The sequence below is a fragment of the Myiozetetes cayanensis genome, unplaced genomic scaffold, assembly GCF_022539395.1.
Source record: "Myiozetetes cayanensis isolate MyiCay16 unplaced genomic scaffold, myiCay2020 scf2-11, whole genome shotgun sequence".
NCBI classification, from domain to species: domain Eukaryota; kingdom Metazoa; phylum Chordata; class Aves; order Passeriformes; family Tyrannidae; genus Myiozetetes; species Myiozetetes cayanensis.
In genome coordinates this window covers 9,813,604-9,838,356 of record NW_026087411.1, presented here as the reverse complement: position 1 = coordinate 9,838,356, position 24,753 = coordinate 9,813,604, and the positions used below count along the sequence as shown (strand labels likewise).

The window sequence follows — 24,753 nt, the reverse complement described above, 5'->3', positions numbered from 1 at the left end:
CAAACCCCATCCTCTCACTTGTATTATCTACCCTTCGAAACACTTTTAAGAACTGTAGTTTAAGGTTCTTGTTTTGCAGGGCATCAGAACTCCATTAAGAACTGAAGCTGGGATAAACAGCTCAGATCCAACTTCCCCAGCTTCAGAACCAGCTGACTTCCATTGCAGCCTCCAGCCCCACAGTGGAGCAGTGTGTTCCCTTGCCTGAACTAGAACTGTGAGCATAAAGCATCAATTTTATGCAATTCATTTTCAGACATGCTGACTTCCAGCTGCATAAACAAGCTGACAGTGCTGGATGTATGCAGTCTGAGAAAGTTTAGGAATCAGCCTCAGTGCCAGGCCCAGTCCAGCTGCCACTGAAGTTAAACTGGAGGAGGCCTTTATTCTAGCAAGAACAAAAATTCTGGGAGCAGGCAGGATGAGGATTTATTTTTAGACATATTATGGTAATATAGTCAAATGGATTTAGCAGGGAGATGGAAGTTCTGAACTGGCTGGAACATAAATAACTTGTAAGAACATGTAAGAGGCCCAAAAACTCCGAATGGATGCATCACTTCTCTGCAGTCCTGGGAAAAAAACCAGCCTTGTGATGCTAATTATGCTTCAGATGTCACTTAATACTCCCAGCTCCGTGCTGTATAGTAATCCTAGGCAAAACACTGCACTTTGAGTGCTGAAGATTTAATCTTAAATTATTAATTCAGCAATAAATGACAGAGTGTGGCTTTGATTAATATGCATTTTGTTATTACAAAAATTCCTTCTGATCTGCCCATGCTCCATGACGACTTATCATGAATTCTTCAAGAAAAGCTCCAACATTTGCTTCTACAAGTTTTCAAAGAAGTTAACTGGAGGAAGAGAAAACCAAAATCAAACCCTAAATTTTAGTCTCGTCACTGTGACATATTGGGTTGAAAACCAAAAAAAAAAAAAAAAAAAAAAAAAGCAGCTGAAAGAAGTGATATTTTTCTCTCAGATTCAAAAGGCTGTTACTTTAATATCAGCTGCAGATTTGTATTTTGGAAGCCTCTTGTATCAAGAGAGGGGGGAAAAAGTTCATAAAGCTTAAAAAATACTAAAGCTCTTTCATCATGTCTTTCTAGCCAGAAAAAACAATGCCTATCCAGAAAACATATTTTACATCTTCAGGAATCAGCAGCACTAAGGTTTGTCATTAAAAAAGGGGAAAGGCTGACTATTTTATTTTTTAGCATAAAGGTTGAAACAAGACCTTCAAAACTCTTTTTAATTGTATTTTATGCTAAACTTCTTCAGGTGCTGGAGGGTTTTTTTCCACCTCAGTTGTTTCCTGGTGTGTTGGTACAATTGGCCCCAATATTAAATAATTACAAGGATCATAATTTCAGGATAAACAAGCTGTTTGAAATTGGAGCTGTGCATACCAAAGGAATTGCCAAGTTTGACCTTCTTACTCACAGTCTCGCCAAACCCCCAAAACATCTTTCCTTACATAAAAGCAAAGTTTGGTGCTAAAGTTTTGCTTAGTTAATTGATGCTCAGCTGCCCTAAGGTACAGCACACATCACACTTTGGGTTCTTTAAGACAGCCAGGAGATTTGATTGATGTCAGAGAAGAGCATGTGTCTGCCATGAAACAAAACTTGTTGAGACAGACTTTGACAAGTGGAACATGGAAATTCTTTTGTTCCACGCTTTTTTTATATGGCTTCATAGAGCCAAGCTTGCCTGTCAGGAAAGTCAGTGAAGTCTCAAAATGAATGCACGGAGGAAGCCTAAGTCCATTTTGTTGTTTGTTTTTTTTTTTTTTTTAAATCATCATCACTATTGTTTCAATTTACTGAAGAATTACCAGCTACTGCAGAGGGAGCTTTCTGATCCACTCCAGTTCCTTTATGCTGCCCTGCTGCCCTGTCTCCTAGCAACTTGCTCAAACCTCCCATCACTTAAATTAATTCATGGCCCACCATCTCCACACCCATTACTCACAGGGGGACGTATCAAAACTGACAAGAGCAAACCACATAAGTTATTAATAAGACTCTGACACTCCAAATCTACATTACAACTGCAAGCCCACTCTAACAATACATTTAAAGCAGCCCATTCTCTCTCCTTCTTCCTCTCCTGCCTGATGAATAAAGGCCTCTAATGCAATACACCTATTTTTCACAAACAGCATAAGGGGGCAGCTTGACATGGGAAAAGGGTTTTGTAATTTTTTTTTCTTTAAAAAGTAGTCAAGGCAACAAGACTTCTTAATGTTACCGACTCGAGCTGCAACATCCAAGAAAAGCCTCCCTCAGAGAGCAGAACACAAGCAGTAAGTATTCAGAGATGGGCGTGAATTTTCAAGAGCATTATGATTAACGTTTTGGTCTTGCTCTTATTACCTTTACTACAATTTTCAGCTGAATGTATTCAAAAGCCATCTCTCATGATTAGCCACCTGGGTAGATGCAATGCTAACCTCAAGCTTTTACTAAAGTCCACTGTATTCAACCACCTAAAGAAGTTGGGGTTTTTTTTAAAGTTCTGAGATTTCAGCATCAGCTTGGAGTTGACTAATTAAGTTTACTGCTTTATCCTTAAAGCTTTGAAAACGCCTCAAATGATTTGTGTACACAATTTTAGGACAAATAAGAGCTTTGCCACATTAGATATTCTTTTGTTCAAGTGCCATTTGGAAGTCACAATGGCCAGCATAAAAGCTGTGTCCTGTGGAAGCTAAAGCTGGGAAGGCAGGCTTGATAATTGCAAACAGATTCTCATCAGAGTCTCAAAAAGTGCATTTCTGCATGGGAATAAGCAAGAGTTCGGTTCATAAGCCTGGAATTTTTAGAATAGGGTGTCTGAACTTGTCGAGTTTTACACATTTCAAAGGCTGCATTGGCGTTTTGCTGCTGCTGCTCCAGGATTCCAGTGCTGAATTAGATTCAGCAGGACAATAGAAGCATTTCTTTTACTAAGATGCAGACAAGCTTAGGAAACTTCTCCCAGGGTTTCCACACACCCCCCAAACCCACCCTCTACACACAGATTTCCCTTCCCAGTCCTATGAAGAGAGGGGTTGTTGGAAGCAACACGTTCGGTTTTCACACCATTTTTATATACATATCTTCAGATTCAGGGCACTCGAATTACTGGGAGCAGAGAAGGGGGTTAGTTTAAAAAAAAAAAAAGAAATCCTTGATGTACCTGACTTTTCAGAAAAAAAGTCAAAATCTGCAACACAAGCACTACAGCCACTGGCAGAGCTTCAAATACCTCAGATTTTTACAAAGCCCTTTATCCCTTTGATGGCATATTTGATAACAGTTTTATCTCATTTCATGTTCAGAAAAAAAAAAGAAAGAGAAAGAAAGGAAGGACTTGTACTTCCAACAGAGAATACTTTTGTTAACTCTGCTATTGTACTTTGTAATACTATCTCCTTAAAAACGGAGACTTAATTTCTCCCTTGTGCCTCTTCAGCCCTCGATATTCCACAAGTCACAACTGACAGAGCAGGCAGGTAGGAGGCAGCACAGGACACTTCAAGAACACATGGCTGCCTGCAGCACTTGGCGGTAGGACTAGAAAGTGGGTGTCTACACCACAACTGGAGCAGGAATGATTTTGGGGCGGGCTTTTCCATCCCTCCCCCCTTCCCCCCCCCCCAAAAAAAAAAAAAAAAAAAAAGTTCAGGCTCTCCCAGCAACCAGCCCTTATCTAGGAAGAGCCACGCTTTGGAGGGAGTGGAGAGTGCACCCCGGCAGCAGGGAGAGTGGCAGAGGATGGGAAACAAGATTCACCCCTCCCCTGGTGCACGGAAGGGCCCTCCTCCCCTCGCAAAAATGACCTTAGGCATGTAGGTTAGGATGACTGGATTTACAAAACTGCTGAGCATCAACATACCCCAAGGCAGTTGGTGGGAAAGTGTCTGCTCAGCACCTTTGGAGAAGGGGTGTGTGGGGGGAAACAGTGTGGTTTCCTAGGTGATCTCTAAATATCAAAAGTTTCAGGAGCAGAAATTTGGGAGTTTTCAGCGTTTGCACTGCAGCATCCCAGGGAGACACCTCAAAAGCCAGACTGTCGGTGTGCACAGGACCTTCCCCCCCACCTTCCCCGGATCAGTCACCCTCAGTTTTTGCTCGCCTGCTGGGCACGAAAACGGGGCACCTCCTGCCATCCCAGGCCATGGCACTCTTCCATGGCCACAAATCCCATGTCCCCGGAGCCTGCATGTGTGTGTCTGTCCCAGCTGATGGCCATTTCAGAAAGATGGTCCTTGCTTTCTGTGCAGGGAGCTGAGGACTCCTCTGCAGAGCTGACCATCAGAGATTCAAGCCCCCTAAGCACCCAAAAGAAGCAGGCAGCACTGATGTCTGAGTGTTGTTTTCACAGCCCAAACCAAAGCAGGATTGCTGGTGAAGGATTGGGTCACCCATCCTCCATCTCTCTGCTCTACAGAGCTGACCAGCGTTTACTACAGTGGACAACACTGGAAAAGTGCCTGGCAAAGAGTCCCACCTCCTTGAGCCACCGAGTTTTGCACACAACTAGAAGGACGCAGAATCCATGGACCACAGAGGCAGGTAGCCAGGAAAGGTGTGCTGTGGGGAGGAGTGAGTGAAGTGGACCAAAAGCTAAGGCCAGGCTTTTCTCAGTCTTTACCTCCTGGAGTCTGCATGTCCCTCAAAACACAGCCAGCTTCCCAGGGAAGCTGGCAACTACTTCACCAAGAGCAGCTACAGCAGCTCCCATCCACACCGAGCAGCGCAGGGAGATTTCCCCTTGGGAGAAGCAGGAAGCCTTCCCAAACACGCTCCAGGGAAGGAGGCCAGCGATGACACACACTTTTCACACGGGATCCCTCTACAGCCCCTAACCCACTGCTCTTTTGGCTTAAGCCCAAGACTTCACTGGTTAAGAAAAAAAAGAAAAAAATGAACTTCTGACCTTCTAAATCTCAAGAGACTTATTCATGCTGTAAAGTGCAGAGATACTGGGTTTGCTTCCCTGACCCATTTAGATCCCCCTCACTGCACATCTGACTTTCAAATTTAACAGGCTGTGCATTGTGAGCCCCAGGGAACGAAAACAAAAACACCACTACATTTTACTCATTTCTGTGCTGCGGATTCCCGACGCTCTTGCCAAGATGCCTTCTTCTCCCTCCCCAATCCCGGTCCCTCTTCCCCCAGCACAAGCAGTTAGAGCTCGGCACACTAAAGACATCTCAAAGAGCACCGTCCAACAGAGGCAGAGCCAGAGCAGGCCACGCAACTCACCGGCCAGGCGAAGCTGAAAGGGATAACGATCCGGTTCTTTTCATTATTCCGGTTGTACTTTAAATTGAAGGTATTCCCTCCGATGACAGGAGTGGATTTGGATCCGAAGCTGCAAGGACCGCCAGTACTGACCCGCGATTGATACTCCTTCAGGCAAACTTTAAAGTAGGTGTCACACTCATCTCTGGTGCATTTTTTATCTCCTGGGTTTCGGGTGCCATCGCAGCAATTTCCATTTTGCAGTTCACCATTCACATTTTGCATGGATAAGATCTCCAACTCGAACTGTCCCGACGCTAAAGTCACCTGTTAATCCCAAGAAACAACCGGAGGAAAAAAAAGGAAAAAAAAAAAAAAAAAGAAAGAAACAAGAAACAGTCACCTCACTTTTTTTCTCCAAACAATCTACAACTACACTACAGATAGGAGAAAGTAATTTTAGGCGTGCTTTCAAGAAGCACACACATAACATTAAAAATAAAACAAAGCCAACCACTCCAAGCTTTTCCCTATCAGAAGGGCTCATAAATCATCCCAACTAAATAACGCCGTTAATGCTAAAAAAGAGCCTCAAGTGCCAACTCCAAAAAAACCAGCGGGAGGAAAGCTTCCAAATCGTTAGGAAATAAAACTAAACCAAGCCAAGAGTGCATACGCGAGGGCAAACCCAACAAAACGATGTAGCTAATGCACACCCTGGAAAGGCAACCGAGCAACCCCTCTGCTCCTCTGGGGTGCAGCTGAGCCGGAGCTGCCCAGCTGAGACTCAGACCCTGCTCATTAGTCACCCCAGCAGTGCTGCAATTAGGCTCATTAAAAATAATAATAATAAAAAGAAATTAAAAAGGGATTAAAAAAAAGGGGGGGAAATAAGTAATTTCGGGGAGAAAAACCCGCAGTAATAGCACTTCTTATTGCCAGGGAATTAAGTCTTGCTACAAGGCGCACTCCCGCAGAGAAGTTACGGGGCAGCAGCTCCGCTCCGGCCGGAGCGGCTCTGCAAGGAGAGCCTCTCCGGGCTTCCCAAAACCCGTCTCCCGCAAGCACTCCAGAAAAGCGCCGGAATTGCCGGGTGTGCCCAGGTACGTACCTTGTCCCGCAGCGCCAGGAGCAGGGTGAGGGTGAGGATGGAGCACGCCGCCGCGGCTGCCCGCCGGGGCGCACGCATGCCGCCCGCCGCCGCCGCCGCGCTGCCCGCCCGCCCGCCTGCAGGGCCGCCGCCGCCGCCGCTCGCTCCGGGTCGGGACGGGACGGGGAGGGCCAGGAGGGAGGAGGAGAAGGAGGAGGTGGAGGAGGAGGCGCCGCCGCTGCTGCCGCTGCCGCCGCCCCGCTCTAATATACCGCGGCGCACCCGCGCCGGACAACGCCGCTTTTCAAGCGCTTTCAATAGCGCCCCGCTCTTCAATGCAAAGCAGCCCGGCCTCCTTTTATCCGCCTTATTCTCTCGCCTCCCCTCTTTTCTTTCCCTTTTCTTTTCTCTCTCTCTCTTTTTTTTTTTGTCTTTTTTTTTGTTTTGTTTTATTACTGCGATTATTATCCCAATCCTTTTATTCCTTGCGGCGGAGCCCCTCGCCCCCCCGAGACACACACGCACACACACTCACACATACACACGCACATGCAGCACACGCACCGCCCCGCAGCCGCCCGCCCGTCTGGGAGCGCCGCCGCCGCTCCGCTTCATCTAGCCCAGGGCGGCGGGCGCATGCGCCCATCCATATGCATGAGGGGAGAGGAGGAGGAGGGAGAGAGGGGAGAGGAGGAGGAGGGAGAGAGGGGAGGAGGAGGAGGAGGAGGAGGGGAATGGCAGGGCACGGTCAGGGGAAGGCAGGTACCGGCAGGAGGAGGAGGCGGCGGAGAGGAGGGATGGCATGGCATGGCATCGAGCGAGCTGCGGGCGACGGCTCCTCCGCCTGAGGGAGACGGCGCGCCCCGGCTGCCCCGAGGGTCCGTCCCTCGGGAAGCGCCGCTCCGCAGGTGCTTCCAGCGCTACCTGGAGCGGGAGGAGCCGCGCCGGGGCGGTCCCGGGAGCGCCGGGCGGGCGCGCCCCCGGCGGCGCTCGCGGCGGACGCGGTTTTCCCGCCCCGCCGCTCGCTGAGGGGACGCGCGCGGCTCCTGCCCGCCCGCCCGGGAGCCGCGGCCCGTCCCTCCTCTCCTCCTCGGCGCCGGTTGAAAGAAGAACGAAGAGTTCGGGAGCGCTTTTTGTGGTGTGAAACCTTCTCCCCCTGCCCTGGGCCGGCGGCTGCCCTTCCCGCCCCGCGGTGCCCCTGAGGCGGGCCGGGCTGTGCCGGGGGGCGCTGCGTGGGAGCGGGTCGGCGCTGCCTGAGGGGACGGGAGGGACGGTCGGCCCGAGGCTCTGAGGTAGCCCGGCCAGCCGCTCTCCCGAGGGAAGCTGAGGCGGCAGTCGCCACCGTGCGACTCGTTGTCCCCTCCTCTACACGAGGCCGCACCGCCGAGGGCCTCCCGGGGTCCAGGTGGGAGGAAGGATCCCTCAGCCGATCAGTCCCGGGAAGGGAGTGCTGGCTCAGGCCCCATCAGGGTCCCTGTTTCCCGCACTGGAGATAGTCGTCCCAGCTTCCAGGGGAGTGCTGGGGGTTGTCTGCCTCAGGCATTCTTTTAGGAACAGGGTCCAGAGCCACACAGACAGGTGGTGATCACCTGAGGGGCTCCCTGCCACAGGGCACTGAGAAGCCCAACAGTTTGCACAGAAACCATTCAGACTTGTTCCCAGAGGAAGAGCCACACATCAAAGGGCATTGAACAAAAAAAGAAAAACCCTAAAAACCCCACCCCTAACTTTGTCTCTGGTTTGGGAAGTCCCCGGGTTGCTGGTCTAGAAGTTGGGTGACTGTGCTGGGAACTTGCTGCATCACTGTCCCTTTCTTCCTGAGGCGCTGGAGACAGGAACCTGGCCCACATGACGTTTGGTCTGACCCAGAACAGCTATTCTTGTGTCCTGATCTCCTATTCCACCCTGATCTAACGCAGTAGGTGTGTGAATGTCTGTTTTATACACCAGAGTCAGTGGCACAGAGGAAAACAAGATTTCTGACCTAATTTTATATCCTTTGTTTTAATTTCCTATGGCAAAAGCAAAGTGCGTGCCTGTTCTTGGCTGTGGTGTCGCATTCTGCAGTGCCTCAGGCTGGGAAGCTGGTGGTATTTGTACCCCTCGCCTTAGAGCCGTGCTCAGACTTCCATCCGACTCCTGCGGATTGCTTCCCATTTGAGTTCACAAATCACATCCCAGCAACTTTGGGATTGCCCGTGAGGTGTGCGGTTACCAAATACTCCTTCCAGCCTCATTCAGCCCCCAAGTTCCAGCAGCATTGGTTGTTCCTTACTGGAGCAATTAACTCTTCTTAGGCTGGTAAACCTTCATTGTGTTTTACCCACAACGTGACTGCAGTTCGGTGATACGAGAACCAGCACCTCTCTTTTTTTTCCAGTGAGCGTTGGTTTAGTTTCCGCAGCCTGTTTAGATGTTACTCATTCCCAAGTGCCACACATCTTCTCCTCTGGGCCTTTAAATACCCTGCTGCTGGCTGGTACGCCCTGTACCTTTAGGGCAGGTCTGGAGTTGACCTTTCTGTAACAGGTTACTCCACCTGTTTGACTCCAGTGCTTAGGAAATCCAGAGTCCTGGTTCCCACAGTGCTTGTGACTCAGCAGTGTAGCTGCCCTCCAACACAATTACTCGTCCAACAACTTAAAATGCTTTGCAAGCATTAACGAATTAAGCCTCCCAATGTCTTGAGGTGGGGAGTATTACTGATAGGTAGAGCAAGGCAGAGCATGAGTCACGTGCAGAAGCGCGTTGCAAACCCTCTCCCTCGCAGAACAAATTTTGACCTCATGGAAGCCAGCAGTAAAATCACCGTATGCGGTCCAGAATTTCACCCTTGAAGTCCCATCTCTTGCTTTTCTTCACTGGGCTCTCGAGGGCAGATCTTAAAACCCCTGCACAGCAGCACTGAAAAGCAGCTGAGCGTGGTGCCTGTGGCCCGAGCACGTTTTTAAGGCACTAATTTCATTACTGATACGGCAACTTACAAATTGCTGCATGTGCACAAGGGGGCCTGAACTGAGGTGCTTGGAGTAGCCAGAGACCAGCGCACTTGAAGTTCCTGCTGCAGGGCTCTGCTTGCACATCCCACGAGTGTGGAGAGCCGACGTGTCTTCCTTTGAGGCTGGTGAAGAACTTTTCAGGGTCTGGCACTCGGCTTCTCGCGTTGCGTAAAGTTACTTCCTGCTAATCTTCCTATTCCGACATAATTAGATCACATCCACGTTAGAGGCCGTTATAGACACTTAGTTGTGCCAAAGTCCAGAATTACAGGCACCGCTTTGCTTTGGGCCTGAATCAGTTCCTTAATTTAGAGCAGCTCATTGAAGCCACTGGGAGATTGCCCAGGACTTTGGTGGGACGAGGATCACAGCCTTTAGAGGGAGTGCCTGGATTACGAGGGTCAGGTGTCGTGAAGTCAGTTCTTTGTGCTAGGAAAGTTGTAATTTCCTTTTAAAGCTCGGTGAGTCACTGAGTCGTGGCTGCGAACAATCCCGCAGGATTTCCTTAGATTTGTGATACCTGAAGGTAAGCTTGGAATGGCGCCCCTGGAAAAATTCTTCGTTCAGGGACCTGATCCATCTCATTTTGAAGTCAGTGACTAAACTTTTGTTTGCTACTCTAATGCAGATCAAGACAGTTGCATAATCATGGGGGCCTGATCCTGCATCAGCCTCCAGTAAAACTGGTAAAGGGCTACTGGGAAAGAATCTGTTGACACGGGGAATACGTAGTCATAAAGAATTCATAAAGCTCAACAACCTCATTTCACAGCAAAGAGGATACAGGAGCCCTTTGTTTCTGCAGATTTTTCTAAAAGTAGTTTTGCTCCTCGAAATTACCCATTAAAATCAATTTACCGTAACTTTAGATATAATTCCAAACACACCGAGTGAAAGAGTGAAAATTTCATCCACTTGGCTAATCCCTTATCTGGGGAGTTAAGCTGCCCTGTTGCAAGGAGAAGGATGTATCGCTGCAGTCAATCACGGATGAGTGAGCTTTTAGATAAGGCCTTTCCTGCAATACACCCACAACACTTTATTTTCCTCCTGCAGCACTGGGACTGACCTCCCCACTTGGGTGAGTGTCGTGGAGGCAGAGATAGGGACTGTGCCGTGCTGCTCGGCTGACACACATTTCGGAGCAACACATTCCAGCAGATGAACCCATTTGCACAGTTGAGTGATCTAAACTTAGAAAGCTAATTTCTCTAATTACAAAGTGAGACTGAACTCCTGTAAGGCTTTTCATCACCTGAGTGGAATGGGAATTGCGCTTCCATAATCATTTAGTGTTTAGGAACTAATTAGGAAGCGCTTTGTGGGGAGGCCACACCCCATGGTAGGCTATTTCAGAAATGGAGCAGGAGGGAAAACTAGCTCTGCTGAGAAAGTTGAGCAAGTGGCAGAGGTGAGGAGAAAGAGCACAGTTTAGCCAATGCTACTTCCATGAAAGCTTCCATTTCTTCCAAGTCAGGCAATTTCTTAAAGCTGTATCTCTGGGCAAGCTTTTCAAATGTGACAAAAGATTACGGAGAAGATGCTTTAATGACCAGAGCCCCAAATCCAGTTTGCTGCTACAAGCACTTCCCTCTTTCCCTGCAGTGTGTTGCTTGAACTAAAATTTCGAAGCTGTGTTGTGTTTATTGTGCATGTGTGTTTTATCACTTAGCAATTCCCACCTTAGTTTTTCTGTATATTAGCTCCCAGGAATTAAAGTGAGGCACTAAATCTCTTTGAGAAGATACTCTGAGAACAATAAAAAAATAAAGACTCTGCGGTACTCAGAAATTACTGCACTCAGAACCAGTAAAGCCCCCGAAAGAGTTAAAAGTTGTAGAGCCAAAAAATACATCTATTGTAGAGCCTTTAAGTTTTATCCAGCTGTAATTAAGTGAATCCATAACATTATTGCTTTCTGTCACAGCTTAAAATTGAGAGCTTACTCTGTTCCAGAGAATAGTACTGTTTCTCCTTCAGTTTCCTTTATTTGTATGCACATAAAACTTGCTCTCTGGTTGTTTCTCTGTTAACCCCTCAAGGCTCGGATGCCTCCACATTAACCTGGCTTTACCCTTCACTTATCCTCCCCGGTGGTGGCATCCCTGTGCATCGCTGATTTGATCTCAGATCCCTGCCTTCTAAAAACAGGGGAGAGCTGAGACTGCAGTTTAAGGTCTGAGCAGGGGTACAGCTTATCAAGCTGGAGTAGCTTCCAGTAGGTGCAAAGACTGTGACACTGAGCAGTGCTGGCACCTCTGTCACAGACAAAATGACACTTTCCTTTGATAAGCAGCAACCTCAGCTATTCCTGTCAGTCCTGGAAGAGGCTGCAGTGAAACCTGGGCTGAGCCCTGTCTCCAGTGGACAACGGGTGCTTCCAACAGAGGTCCAAGTTTCCAGCAGGGTTTCCCTCACTGCTTTCTGCAAAGGTGCTTCTTCGAGTCATTTTTTTTTTTTCAAGAAGTGCTCAGACCGAGTTTCATTTTCTTATTATGGCAGCATCAAAATGCCTGAAGTCTTCTTTTCACACAGATTGTTTTCATTGTTAATTGCATATGAGAGTATGTGTTCAGTACATTCCCAGTCACAAACTATTCTGCGGGTGCAAGGCTGAAGTACACAGGGGTGTCATTTAGCTAAGGAAGTGACTAAAAAGAAGAGAGCAGTGATTAGCACATTTAAATTTGAGTGTACAGTATATAACTTCTTGCCTTTGCCTGCCATTATTCCATGGCTGATCTAATATTCTGGGCCTTGATTTTACTTGTTCCTGTGGGGGAGATATAGAGGGAGTTGCTTCATTTGGCCTGAAGAAACATTTAGAGGCATTAAAGCCGCTAAAATCCATATTCAGCCCAAAACATAAATGTGCCTAAATCAAGGAACAAAAAAGTTTCGGTTAGGGATGTGCTTAAGCATCAACATCCACAGTTAATCACTTGAGACTCTCCCAGTCCCACTCTGGAGGTAGCTGTGGAAAAAGTGCCTGCAGCTTCTAGCAGGGCAGTGGAAACAAGGGTAAATGAGGAGTGCAGTAGGAATAGGCTTGGGATCCCATGGAGAGGTGGCAAATAGAGGACCTTACTCTTAGGGGTTATGAGCAAGACAGTCTGTCACCCTGCCTCTCTGGGTTAAAGGTTTGTCTTTGCTCTTTCCGCAGTACCTGGAAGGTGTTACATTCATTCCTGCCTCCCTGACAGCTGTTTTGTGTCACATCATTTTCAAACGCACCAGAGATGATTTTCTCTTCCATTGCTCCTGATGTCAAGCTGGGAGTCATGGACCACTCCACGTGTGGTGAAGGACGTCCCCGATCTGTGGCACTCTGGCAACTTGGTGAAGACCCGAAAGAAAAGGAGCCTGGCTGTAGAACTGGACCCTTAAACCAAATGAATTTCTTTGAGGTAAATGGCATTACCCAGCGTGCATCAGCTTTATGTCTGAAAGGAGCAAATAGACTCTTGTGGATCCACAATCTGTGTGTTGCCCTGAATTGTTGAGGGGGGTGTTTTATATATATTTAATGATGATTTTTATTTACTGTGGCAGAGGGGAACGAATGAGGATCTGCCACAACTTGAATAGAAGCAATTCCACACCTGTCCCTTTAACTGCACATTTGTGGTTGGCTGCCTTTTATTGTCCTCCCTCCTCTGGGGCTGTGTCTCTGTGTGTGTGTAAGGATTTCCCAGCCTCGTGGGTGACCCCTCATCTTTCTGCTCCAAGCAGTGGCTTTCCTCCCCTCCTTTCTTTGCAATATTTATTGGAAGCACGTGCTAAGGAATCTGTGAGCCTGGGATGCTAATGAGTGCGTGGCACAGAGCAGAGCAGGGCAACAGATGCAAAGGGCCAGGCACGTTTCCTAATGAGGGAGTCTCGAGACCCATCTGTTGAGTCTCGTGGGCCCTCAATGAAGTTTGCTGCACAAGGTTGCCAGTGGAGGGTTTTTTTTTCCCCCCTTCTAATGCTTTTAGTTCTCAACAAGTGCAATCCTGTATAGAGCAGCGTGTCATGGGGTTAGGTTTTGTTGTTACTAGCAGATAATGTGACTTTGAAAAGAACGCCCCTGCCCCAGCTGAAAGGAGGATAACCCTCCTCTACCCCCTTCCTTCCCATCCTTCTTGCTGGGATCAATAACAGGTCCCCAGGCACAAAGCCTGCATTCTTTTATTCTCAAATTAGAGCAGCTGCAGCAGCAACACCGCAGCTCATTGGAAACCTATTAGCTTTTGAAAGACTTAATCCAGTTTGAAAATAACTGGTGTTTCTCAATCCTTCACGCACCCACTCCTGTAAGAGGCAATAATCTTGGGATGCATTGAGAGTGGACTGGGCTTATTATTACAATAACCTGCATCTCTCTTGGTGTCCCAAAGGGGCAACAAAGAAGGCAAAATGTCAGTCTCCCAGCTTCACAGGGCCTAAGAACATTGGATTTATTCTGCCATATCACACCCTATCACTGAGCTCTGCTGCCTCCCGTCCTGCCTTCAATAGTGACCGAAATCATGCGATTCACTCTCCAATTTCATAGTTTTTAAGGCCAGAAGGGACTATTATGATAATCTATTTGACCTCCTGCACAACACAGACATTAGAATTTCACCCTAGGTGGGATAAAAGCTGGGAGCAGCTGCATTCTTTGATGCTGCTCTGCTGGGCAGCAGTGGAAATGTGGGGGATTTTGGGGGTAGTTTTTCTATAAGGGGAGTTTGTTCTTTTTGAGCACATGAAAGCACAGAGCTTTGCAAATGGGAGCCTTGTGCATACTCAGCAAATGCCATTTTTGGAGTTAGGGGACCTGATTTTAGGTAGAAAGGGTTTTCTTCCCTGTCTGGGTTTCTTGTTTAGCTTTTCTGTTACCCCCTTTACTGAGGCTCTCCCTGCAGCAGCCCTGTGAGTTAATTACTTCCATTTTAAAGGTGAGGGTCTGAACTTCAGCAATTGCTTTGCCCTTTGGAGACTTTTAGACCATAAAATGCCTTGTGAAGATCACAGCAACAGGGAAATAAAGTTTTCATGAACAGGATCCTGTCTCCTGCCCCAAGTCACTCTGGAAATCTGCAGGTGATCAGGGAGCTTGTTTTCTCATTTTTCTTGAGTCCCAGCCTACTGTGCTTGCTGGGACATCTTTCTCTGCTCAGACTTTTCCTGTGCTGTGCCAGTCCTAAACCTTTCCTTCATGTGCTGCCAACTACTGATGTAAGTTTTGGTACAAATATTTTGCCAGAGGTAAGTGGGGTGGGACCACCAACTGACTTCCCAAAGGCCACTGAACAGCAACAGCTTTTGATTTCTACTGACCTGGACCAGATTCAGTGTGGTGACCTAGAGCTAAGGGGCTCAGGATCTCATTACTAATCCCTTGAGCTGGCCAATTCCTTCCACCAAGTCAATGTTTTCTAAAGTGTTAAAAGACTTTTCCTGCCTGCCTGCCCATTAAATCCTGCTCTCCTGTCCGTGTCCTTGGATCAGCCTAATCACTGAAGTGGATCAGTTTCGAGCCTTAAGGATGCAAGCTGTGGTTCTGGCAGTGCAGAAGATGGGCAGGCAGCACAGCTGAGGCAGACCCTGCTTCAGGGTAACCCTCACGTGCTGCTTCTGTAGTGCATTGCCAGCTGGGATATGGGGTGTTTTCCAGCTTTTAGCTAATTTATCTGAGATTAAGTGTTTGTATATGTTTCTAGATACTTCAAAATAGAAAAAAAAGAAACCAAGTATTTTCCTGGATCGTCCATTGGCATTGCTTTTGGGATGCCTCAAGTAATAATTCTTTTCTTTGTGTTATTTTTATCTTCTCACTTCCTTAGATGGTTCACAGACAGAAACACATAGAGCACCATCACTGTGTTCTAATGTATCTTTATTATTAAAACCTTATATTTTAAAGGTAGAGAGAAACATGTTTCAAGAGAGCGTGTGGAGAAAACCACTATGTTTTACATTATAATCTGCACTGACCTCATCCACATGCACTTAGCAGGAAACAGCTTCCACTTGCTTTATTTTAGATTGACTACAGAGTAGTTTACAAGTTCTATATGGGTAAAATATACATATATTTTACATATATATATATGTAAATATGAAGAAGCTTCCAGCAAAGCTTCTTCATAATTAAAATCTGCTTACCATGGTGGGCATACACTTTGCATGTACACACACATTGCTCCATGTATTTGCTTTTTTCCCCCCTTACATATATATGATTATTTATATGAAAAAGGGAAGTTATTCTCCGATGTTTCACTTACTCATCCTTGATAACTGTTTTCTTAATATTTCCTCTGGTAAAGTGGCCATAGCTGCGTTTTTATGAGGAATGTTTTCCTTCTTGCAAAGTAGGAGCACTTTCCCCCACTGCTTGTGCAGCTCTAAATGTGGCAGTGCCTGTGTGTGCACGTGCACTCAAATACTAATTTCCCTCACCAATTTTTTTCTAAAACAAAAATTAATCATAGAGAGCACATCAACCTTTGACTGCATTGAATAGGCCAGGCTGCAGATGAGAAGAGCATGAATCTGCAGGTTCTACCCTCTCATAAAAGCAGTTGAGTGTCTGTTGAGTGACACTCTAAGCACATTTTGGTCAGTAGATGAGGATACTCTAATACAGCAGGTAATTATCCTCCAGAATCATAGGTTACTTCTTTCCAGTACTGGTGATGGCAGTTCATGCTCTGTTACCATTCGAAACTAAGTCCTTAACGTGGAGCTTGACATGAAGGCCAGTGTCTGGTAAAGACACAGGAGCAAAATCTCACAGTGTCCTTCCTCTTGCCAGTGCTTTGTTTATCTGAATTGTTTCCCAAGTTAACTCCTGTGGCCTAACCCCATAGAAGAGAAGATCTAATCTCTGATTGTCCTCTGGGACCATTCCTGCGAGGTCCTTGAAGAATATATCCTGTTTCCCAGTCAAAGAGTCAATCCAAGGATGTGTCCCGTCTTCTCCTCTCATTTGAAGATTGTTTACCTGTTATTTATGAACTGTGTTTTGTCTATGGACTGTTCCTCATGTGGGAGCATTGTGGTGCTTCTTAGAGAAGGAGGAAGGATTAAAATGGCTCAGACTTTGCATTCAACATCCCCTATTCCATGCAGAAGGATTTACAGTCGTGCACACAAACACACCAAAGCCCAGCCAACCCTTGGAGGATGCAGGAGTTCTGCCATCAAGATAGACTGAGGCTGTAATAAAGAAATATTGGGAGAATTCTTAATTACCTGCTCTACTGATGTTTTAGAGCAGCATGGTTCATGTTGTTGGGTATCAGATGCAGAATAGAATACTGACCACTTCAGGATGGGGCTAAAATAAAAGCAGTTCAAGGATCAAATTATGCCTGAGTGTCAATATTCCAATTCAGCTGCAGCAAACTGAATGCTCTCGTTTATACCAGCTGGAATTACAGTTTGGGCATTTTATTAGAGCTCGAAGAGGTCACTTATTGTTCAAAGAGGGTTTTCCTGAAAGGAAGGCAACCAGTGCTGAAGAGCTGAAAGCACTGAGCTGTGTTCATTTGGATTAAAAATAGGTATTTTGGGCCAGCAGAGCTTCAAAATAAGCAAATTCTCAAACCAAACAGTTTTCCTTTTGGTAGCCGAAAAGGAAACCGCACATCCAGGAGGAATGTAGATCAAAGCAAACTCTGCAAATGATGCAGAAACACATAAAATAACAAACAAGGCTGGTGGGAAGAGGGGAGCTTTTGTAAGTAGATAGGTCTGTTCATGTTACACTGAAACCAAAGGCAAGATTGCTAAAGAAGATACTGGAGAGGGGTACATAAGGCTATAGGCTTCTCTCCTCGGAGGAATTTTTCCAGCCTGTTTTTGCATCTCCATTGTAAATAATAATGGCCAGTCTTCGCGAGCGAAGATCCGGGGAAGGTCTTTCCACCTTCCAGCCTGCGCATTGGATTTTTTAGGTGAGACACAGTGTGCGCAGAACTGAGCCCACCCTTTAATCCTAAGGTTCATCTGCCGGGGCCAAGCGAGCTTGGACGGTGGCAGCGAGGTCCTTAGGACGTAGGTGGGTTGCCTTTAAGGGCTAACGAGCCCCACCTGCCCGGGAGTGGCCCTGACCGGGAATCGAACCCGGGTCTCCGCGGTGATAGCGCGGCGCCTTTACCACTGGACCACCAGGGGCTCCAATCTCCATTGTATTTGCAAAGTAACATATAAGAGGCATACTCAGCACCAGATCTCACTGATACCAACTTTTGCCTCTTATCTCTTACTTTCCTTCTCTCACTAGTTTCACTGAGCCTCCCTCTGCCTAAGTTGCAGCAAAACATGTTTTTTTTTTTTTACTACTTGCCCATAATGCTGTTAAAGCACATCATCCAGTCATTTTCCATAACTAAACTTTCACTATTTAGGTAGTTTACCTTTCATATTTCATTCATACTCATAGAGCAAAACAATTCAGAATGTTTATAGTATTAAGTGGTTAAATTGGAATTAATTTGTTTAATGTGTTATGTATGAGAATACAAATCTACCTCACAACTGTTTTTAATGCTGCAAGATATTTTTTAAATTGTTGCTTTACATATATTTAAGTGAATATACGTTGCTGCAAGGATCAGTTGTAAATATTGAATCGGTAAGGACTTGGTGATTGTTGCAGTGAAGTCACTCTTTTGCTTAAGGACTTGTCCAGTCCTTTCCTGAATGCATCTTCATGAAGCGATGGGCATGTAATTCCTGAACTGCTCAGGGTTTTGCTCCACAGAATTCTCTACGCAAGAGGATGGACCTTGCAGAAGGGAGAAGGGTCTTTTGTCCAACAGTGGGATTTTGGGGATAACTGTATTCCCTCCTGGGGGTGCTGCAGACCTCTCCCTTAATCCTTTGTCCTGCTGGCTCCTTCCACGTGCCTCTCCAGCTGGCATGTACCTCACCTTTGGTAGGAACAACCCTTTTCTTGTGCAGAAAGAAGGGAATTTGTTTCCTCCGGCCAACAAGTGGAAAGGCAACACTTTGTGAGTCACAATTCTTTACATAGAACTGAATGTGGCTCTTACCTCTCATCCCCCCCTCTCTCACTTCTGCACCTTTTGGAAGCACCCTGGTCCATATTGCCACTTTTAACCTGAATGGAGACCAGGGAAAGTTTGAGCTCTGGATCCTGGGAAGCCCCTCTGTGTGTGAGCACTGGGACAGTCAACAGGCTCCAAGTGTAGGATTGTTAGACAAAGGGACAGCCTGCAGCAAAAGGGATGTTTGTACTGTGGCCAGAGTAGGCTTCCTTAAAAATAATAGCAAAGGGTAAACACTATCAATTCCCAAGTTAGATGCTTGGAAAAATCCACCATCCCGTTTGCTAACCCACTAGGAAGGGAAATAGGACTTGACAGTTCTCTCTGCTGTGATTTTAAGCGTGTTGTTTCCCTGAGAAAAGAGTGCCTGTGTTGCTGTGAGTGCTCTGCAGTCATTGGTGGCAAAGGATTGGGAAGATTTGTTGCTGCACAGAAGTTTGTGCATGGCTTGGTTTTAGGTTGTTTCAAGCTATCCACATCCAGTGACAAAATACAAAATACAAAAGCTGTCAGGCCTGACCCAGGAAAACAGAGCTGGCATTGCATAAAGAGTATGTCCATACAGTGGTTTCTGTTTTTCTACTCAAACATGGTCTTTGTTTTTGGGATTTCAGGTAGCAAAAAAAGGGACGGGGTGGGGGGTGGGACTGTTGAGGGTTGTTGAAAGAGGATTATCACAAACCCAACCTAACTTTGCTAAGGGAAACTTGCTAATTATTAGAGGAAGATTTTCACAGAATTTATTCCCAAGGTGATGCCTTCCAAGTGCAGAATGAATTTACATGTGTGACCTGCTTCATTCTTGGTAGATAAATAGCCAGCAGATCTGAAATTCAATCAGCAATCTGCATCCAGTGGCTAACTGGCACAGAGACATAAAGTGAATTCGAGTGAGTGAGAAAACCTGCTTAGGAATAAGCACTTAGCGCAGACCCTACACAAAAACCATCCAGGCAGGAAATTAAATATGTACTTCGACATGAAGCAGAAGACATCAGTTTTCTGAGGTTCTTTTGCTGAAATACCTCTCTCTGTGCAAGGTTTTCTAAGGCTGGCCTTTCATTCTGGTGACTCAGTGTTGATAAACATAGCTTGAAAACTGATCTAAAAGGACCTGTGGCATCTTTTATTTTTACACATTTTTCGTCAGGACCCAGCTTTCTAAAAGACACGATTAAATATCTGGTAACTTTGACCACAGTTAAAGCTGATTAGCCTTTAATTCAAGGTTTTCAAAAAGTAAATTAACAGTTTCCCCCAACCTTACAGAAGCTCAAAAGCCTGTGAAGAAGATCCCTAAACATTAGGAACAGCTGCTTTTACATAACTGTTAATTCAGCTATTGCTTTTATTGCAGTGTGGTTCCTTCACAGTATCTCTTACATTTAGATATGTTAGCACAAGAGTTGTGTTCTCACTCAAAACAGTCATTGGCTTTTTGGCAACAAAAAGCTGTAATCATAGTCATTTTTGTATAAGCAGCACTTTCACAGTTCAAGTCCTGCATTCAAGAGATTTCTAACGACTCTGAGCTTGAAAGGGACAGATTTTAAACAGGGAAAATGCTGTTAATATCACAATAATATAGAGAAGTCAGTGACATAAGGAGGAAAGCATGTCCAGTGTCATGCCAGATAAGACAGCCAGTTTTACAACATTGGTTGGTATTGGTCAGTATAAGGAGCAAAGAAATTAAAAAGCAATACATTATTTGCCTGAGTGAAAAAATATCCACTCATTACTGTTAGTCTTTTGGATCAGCATCACAGGGCTCGATAACCCCGTGGTTGTATCTTGTCATAAATAACACTAATTCACTTTGAAACACGGCAGTTGTGGTTTCTTGGTTGGCTTTCTGGCAGAGACTTCCACGGATTAATTACTCATATTGAGACTTTTCTTCAATCACTTTTAAATATTATCTTTCTGCTTCATTGGCAGAACCTTTGCCTGTTGTTAGGAGAGAGGCTGAAGGTGGCACAGCTCACTTTCTGTGTGTTTGATCTGCAGTCTACATCTCTGCATGGAACTCTCATATCATTTTCTGTGAGAATGATAATCAGTGTTTTCAAGCTATTTTTCCCAGACATTTCTTTAAGCTTCCTGGGCACAATCTCCAGGACTCTCTTGTTTCTGCTCTTCTCTCTCCTCCCCATGGGTTCAGTATTTCGGACAAGGGTGTGGGACACTGTTGTAATAAGGGAGTAATAAAATTTATGCTAAATGCCCATAGATTATAAACAACTGTCTAGACAAGATTTTACGACACTTATCCCATGCATGGCTCTTATTTTTTAGGGTTTAGGCTATCAAAGCAGAAATACAGTGAATTCTGCTGCTCAGAAAGCAATGGCTTGGCTAAGCCAGGAAGGCTGAAATCAAGGGACATAGAAATAATGGAGTGGGGATGGAAAAGGATAATCACCATTTGAGGGTTCTCCTGTATGAAGCAGAGATCTGGGCTCCAGCAGTGGGGGAAGGACACAAGTCCTTCTTCCAAAACTGCTTGATGTAAACACCTCTTGATTTAAGTTTAGATTTGAGGCTCTTGGAGGGGAAAGGATGATTTATCAGCAAGAATTCCCCCACACCTTCCCTGCCTCTCAACTTTCAGCCTGGTCCAGCAAAGCCAAAAAGTAGCTTTACATGATGAGAAATATACTCTCAGACTGCCTTGCTGAAGGCAGGGCCCTCCCTTGTAAGATGCAGGAAAAGCTTCCTTAAATTTTATTCTTAAAAAAAAAAACAAAACCAAACCCAGCTTTCAGCATTCCTGATGGGGACTTCCCACTCATTGGAAGCTACTGCTTCCCTGAAAAACCTTTGGTCTTTCAGAGCATTTTAAAAACAAGATACTCTTAGGAAATGCTCTATTGCTGTGGGGCATCTGGCTTGTAATGAGTCAGTCCTTTCAGAGCGACTCTCCCGTCATGATACCGCCCCAGAGCATGCCTGGTGTGGTCCTGGGGAGCCATGTGCCTTATATGTCCATTGCAACTTGCAGGAGGTCAAGTAGGGGGGAAGGCAAAGGATTTGTGCAAATGGTGGAGCCAAGCAGAAGGTCAGGGATGGCATTTTGTGGCCATGGGAAAGAGACAGCTCCTTCTCCTGGGTCGGGATGAGCCTCCCTCAGTGCCGAGTCTCAAAGAATCATGGGGCTTTCAGGGCTGGCACCCAGTGTTCTTAATTTTGTGGTGAATGAGAGCCCTGAAAGCACATAATTTAACCCTCCTGAAGATAATTGTTGAAATAAATCATTCTCTTGTTTAAAGAGTAAATCTTCAGCAAGTTTCTAGAGAGGCTAAGCACTGCTGATTTTAATCATTGCTCTGCACAGGGAAGTGTCTATACTGCTCAGTGTTTCCAAACCAGCACTGCTGCTATTAAAAAGGCAGGCCTGCATTTAGAAGCTGTCACAACTCAAACTAAACCTTTTTTTTTTTTTTTTTTTTTTTTTTTTGGGGGGAATTCCTGAAATCCCAGCCGAAAGAGAAGAGAGCTGGTGAGCAGAGAGCCTGCTTTCCTCTCCGGGTTTAACTAACCGGGAATTCTGCACTGCCCCCTCAGTGTCCATGTCCAGACATGGCGTCCTGCAGCCAACACTCAGCGGTGCATTGCCACTCTGGAGGGGACAAACACTGCAGGAAACATGGGCAGTTTTGTTTCTCTGGTGTTGCTGGGATGTTGCTGGAATAGGGGCTGTGTATGACAGGAAATGTGCTGTGGTGTGTCAGACCGTACCACAGACAGCAGTTCCAGTCAGCCATGGCTGATTTTCACTCCACTTCCCTGTGGTCACCCAGTGGGCTTCCCAGGGCTCTGCTGGGCAGTTGCTTTTCTATAGCATGTCCTGCTTTGGCTGAAATTTTTCAGGGTTTGGCCGGTCCACAAGGGATTTTTTTTTTTCCCAGGGGTGTGAAAAGGATGGAGTTGGGGGAGACGCGTTGGAACAAAGTAGAAATTACCCTGGTCAGCTGAGGTCTGGAGGGCTGTGCTTCCCAAACCTCCCTGGCCTTCCCCTGGGAGCTGAGCTGTGGCAGAGATGGCTCGCTGCAGAGGCAGGATGTGGGTTGGAATGACGAGCCAAGGTGTTCCAAGCCTGGGTGAGGTAGGGTTTGGATACACTACAGCTTCGTTCGAGGCTCGAGTGTTCAATTAGCACTTGGCAGCTCAGTTGCTCCTATGACAGCACTCTCCATTCCCTGGCTGGTTGGTTAAAGGGAGTCCTTCTGCTAATTTATGATACTTAAGTTAAATAGCACAGAATTTGGGCCCTTTGTACATGAATCCATGATGGATCTTGGGCAGGTTCCTGCTACTTACCCGTTTTTTCCTGACCACTCGTTGGAACACCAGGGAAAGTTGGTGATCTTGATGTTCTCCCATATTTTTGTTAAATTTTTCCTTTTCTTGGAGAGCACTTGGAGATTTTCTTTCTGGAGCTTTCTGGGGGTAGTGGACACTATTCTGGTCTTCTAATCCCATTTCTCCCTGTCCTCCAAACTGTGAAGTCCTGCTCTTCTGAAGCTGATTGTAGTACTAAAAAATAAATTCACGCAGCTTTTGGCGCAGCACCATTTGAACAATTTTAAGTGGTTGGGATTTAATTCACTGTGCCATTCAAGCTACTTTGAAGAAAAAGAGATACATTTTATTTTGGTTATATTTTGTATGAAATGTGTGGAGTTATTGGAACCAGATATATTAACTTTGTGCTAGGCTGATGTACACCAGTTAAAAACGTATCCCCTGGCATATGGAATCAAAAGCTGGGGGTTTTCTCAGGCACAGATGCCTCCCAGCCCCCTGGATTCCAGGTACCCCAGCCCCTGGGTTTGTTACTGTGTCTGATAGATGTGAAAACTCTGGGTTCCAGTGCCATTTCCATCAAGTCATCCATTTTAGAGGGCTTAAAACTTGCTTTTGTCTCAAGCAAAGTATTTGTCACATGTTATTAGGAAGGACCTTACTGTGGAGGCAATCAGGGTTTGTGAAGTTGTTAAATATCACAGAATCAAAGAATGGTTTGGGTTGGGAGGGACCTTTAAGGGTCACCTACTGCAACCCCCCTGTGATGAGCAGGGACATCTTCAACCAGCCCAGGTTTCTCAGAGCCCCATCCAGCCTCACCCTGAATGTTTCCAGGGATGGGGCATCCACAGCTTCCCTGGACAAGCTGTGCCAGAATTTCACCACCCTCACTGTAAAAAATGTCTTCCTTATGTATCTGGTCCAGATTTCCCCTCTTTTAGTTTATATGCAAGTGTGGGATATGTTTAGCTCCAAAAGTTGGATGGATGTATGTCAGGAATCGTTCTGCCATGTCTGAGTTATAATAACGTGCATAAATCATACAAGTGTCATGTGCCATAAGCACAAGGTTTCACTGGCAATCATCCTTACAAATTTTCATTTGCAGAAAATCTCGGGAGCCCTTCTCTTTTTCCAAAGTTTAAAAAAAAAAAAAGTAATCTCCTTGGAATATTTGTAAATCAGCCTCAGAAGAATAGATTGTAAAAGAAACAGCGTGACATTTCCAGCTCCCTTCAGAGGGAGGTCTGTTCAACAATACACTTCAGGTGACAAAACACAAATATGACGCACAGTGCCAAATGGAAAGGAAGAATAGACCCTCTGCTGCTGGGAATAAAAGAAGACTATAGTAATGTGATTATGGTAATGGTCAACAAGTCATCGTCTTGTGCTTTTGTTCACTGTAATTAACTTCTCGGAACGGCACAGTCGCTTTCTCTGTGCTCATCAGATGGCCCTGCCTTTTGTGTCCCGGTCTGTTATTCCTCCTGCAGGGACTGCAGGCCTCCAAGTGCATTACTAAATGAATTCATTGCTGGAACAAAGATTCTCAGTAGCAGAATAGAGATTGATATCTTTTGTTGTCAGACATTCAATACCATATAGCAATCCAATTACTTAAGCTGTTTCTATCAGTCTTATTACGGCCCGCTATTGAGGCATGCTTTAAAGCTGGATAATTCTGTCTTGCAAGAATGTAGTGGAACAGATTAGGGCTTTAATGAGAAGGCTTTCTGTGGGCTGGGGCACTTCCATTGTAAGTGTTGGGATTGAGGAATCATACCTAGGCAAAGGCCCGCGGTCATTGTTGCAGAGAGCGATCAAAGGGGAGCTTGAAATCCGTACGATTGCTCGGAGAAATTTGACGGGTTATAAAAAAAATAAAAATAAAAACCGGCCAAGTTTCTGTCTGTTATCGCCTATCTGATGAGGATCTGCGGTGCAAGAGTGGGAAAAGGAAATTACTTATTGGGATTCCGATTGTGGAATGGATATCTCGTTTTGCATTTGAACTTTCCCTCCGCTGTGCTATGGGTCAAATTCTGTGCTTAGCTGGAGCATTT

At 45.8% G+C, this 24,753-nt stretch overlaps 1 protein-coding gene across 1 annotated transcript in view; it reads right to left on the bottom strand.

Annotated features, from left to right (window-relative positions):
* JAG1 (jagged canonical Notch ligand 1) overlaps positions 1–6,429 on the bottom strand; it is a 34,922-nt gene extending 28,493 nt beyond the window's left edge. Inside the window, exons 1-2 of the mRNA XM_050314997.1 lie at positions 6,352–6,429; positions 5,262–5,567 (exon numbers count right to left, since the gene is read on the bottom strand). Of these exons, the coding sequence (XP_050170954.1) occupies positions 5,262–5,567; positions 6,352–6,429 (384 nt within the window). The remainder of the gene's footprint in view (positions 1–5,261; positions 5,568–6,351) is intronic.
* Positions 6,430–24,753: the final 18,324 nt, after the last annotated feature.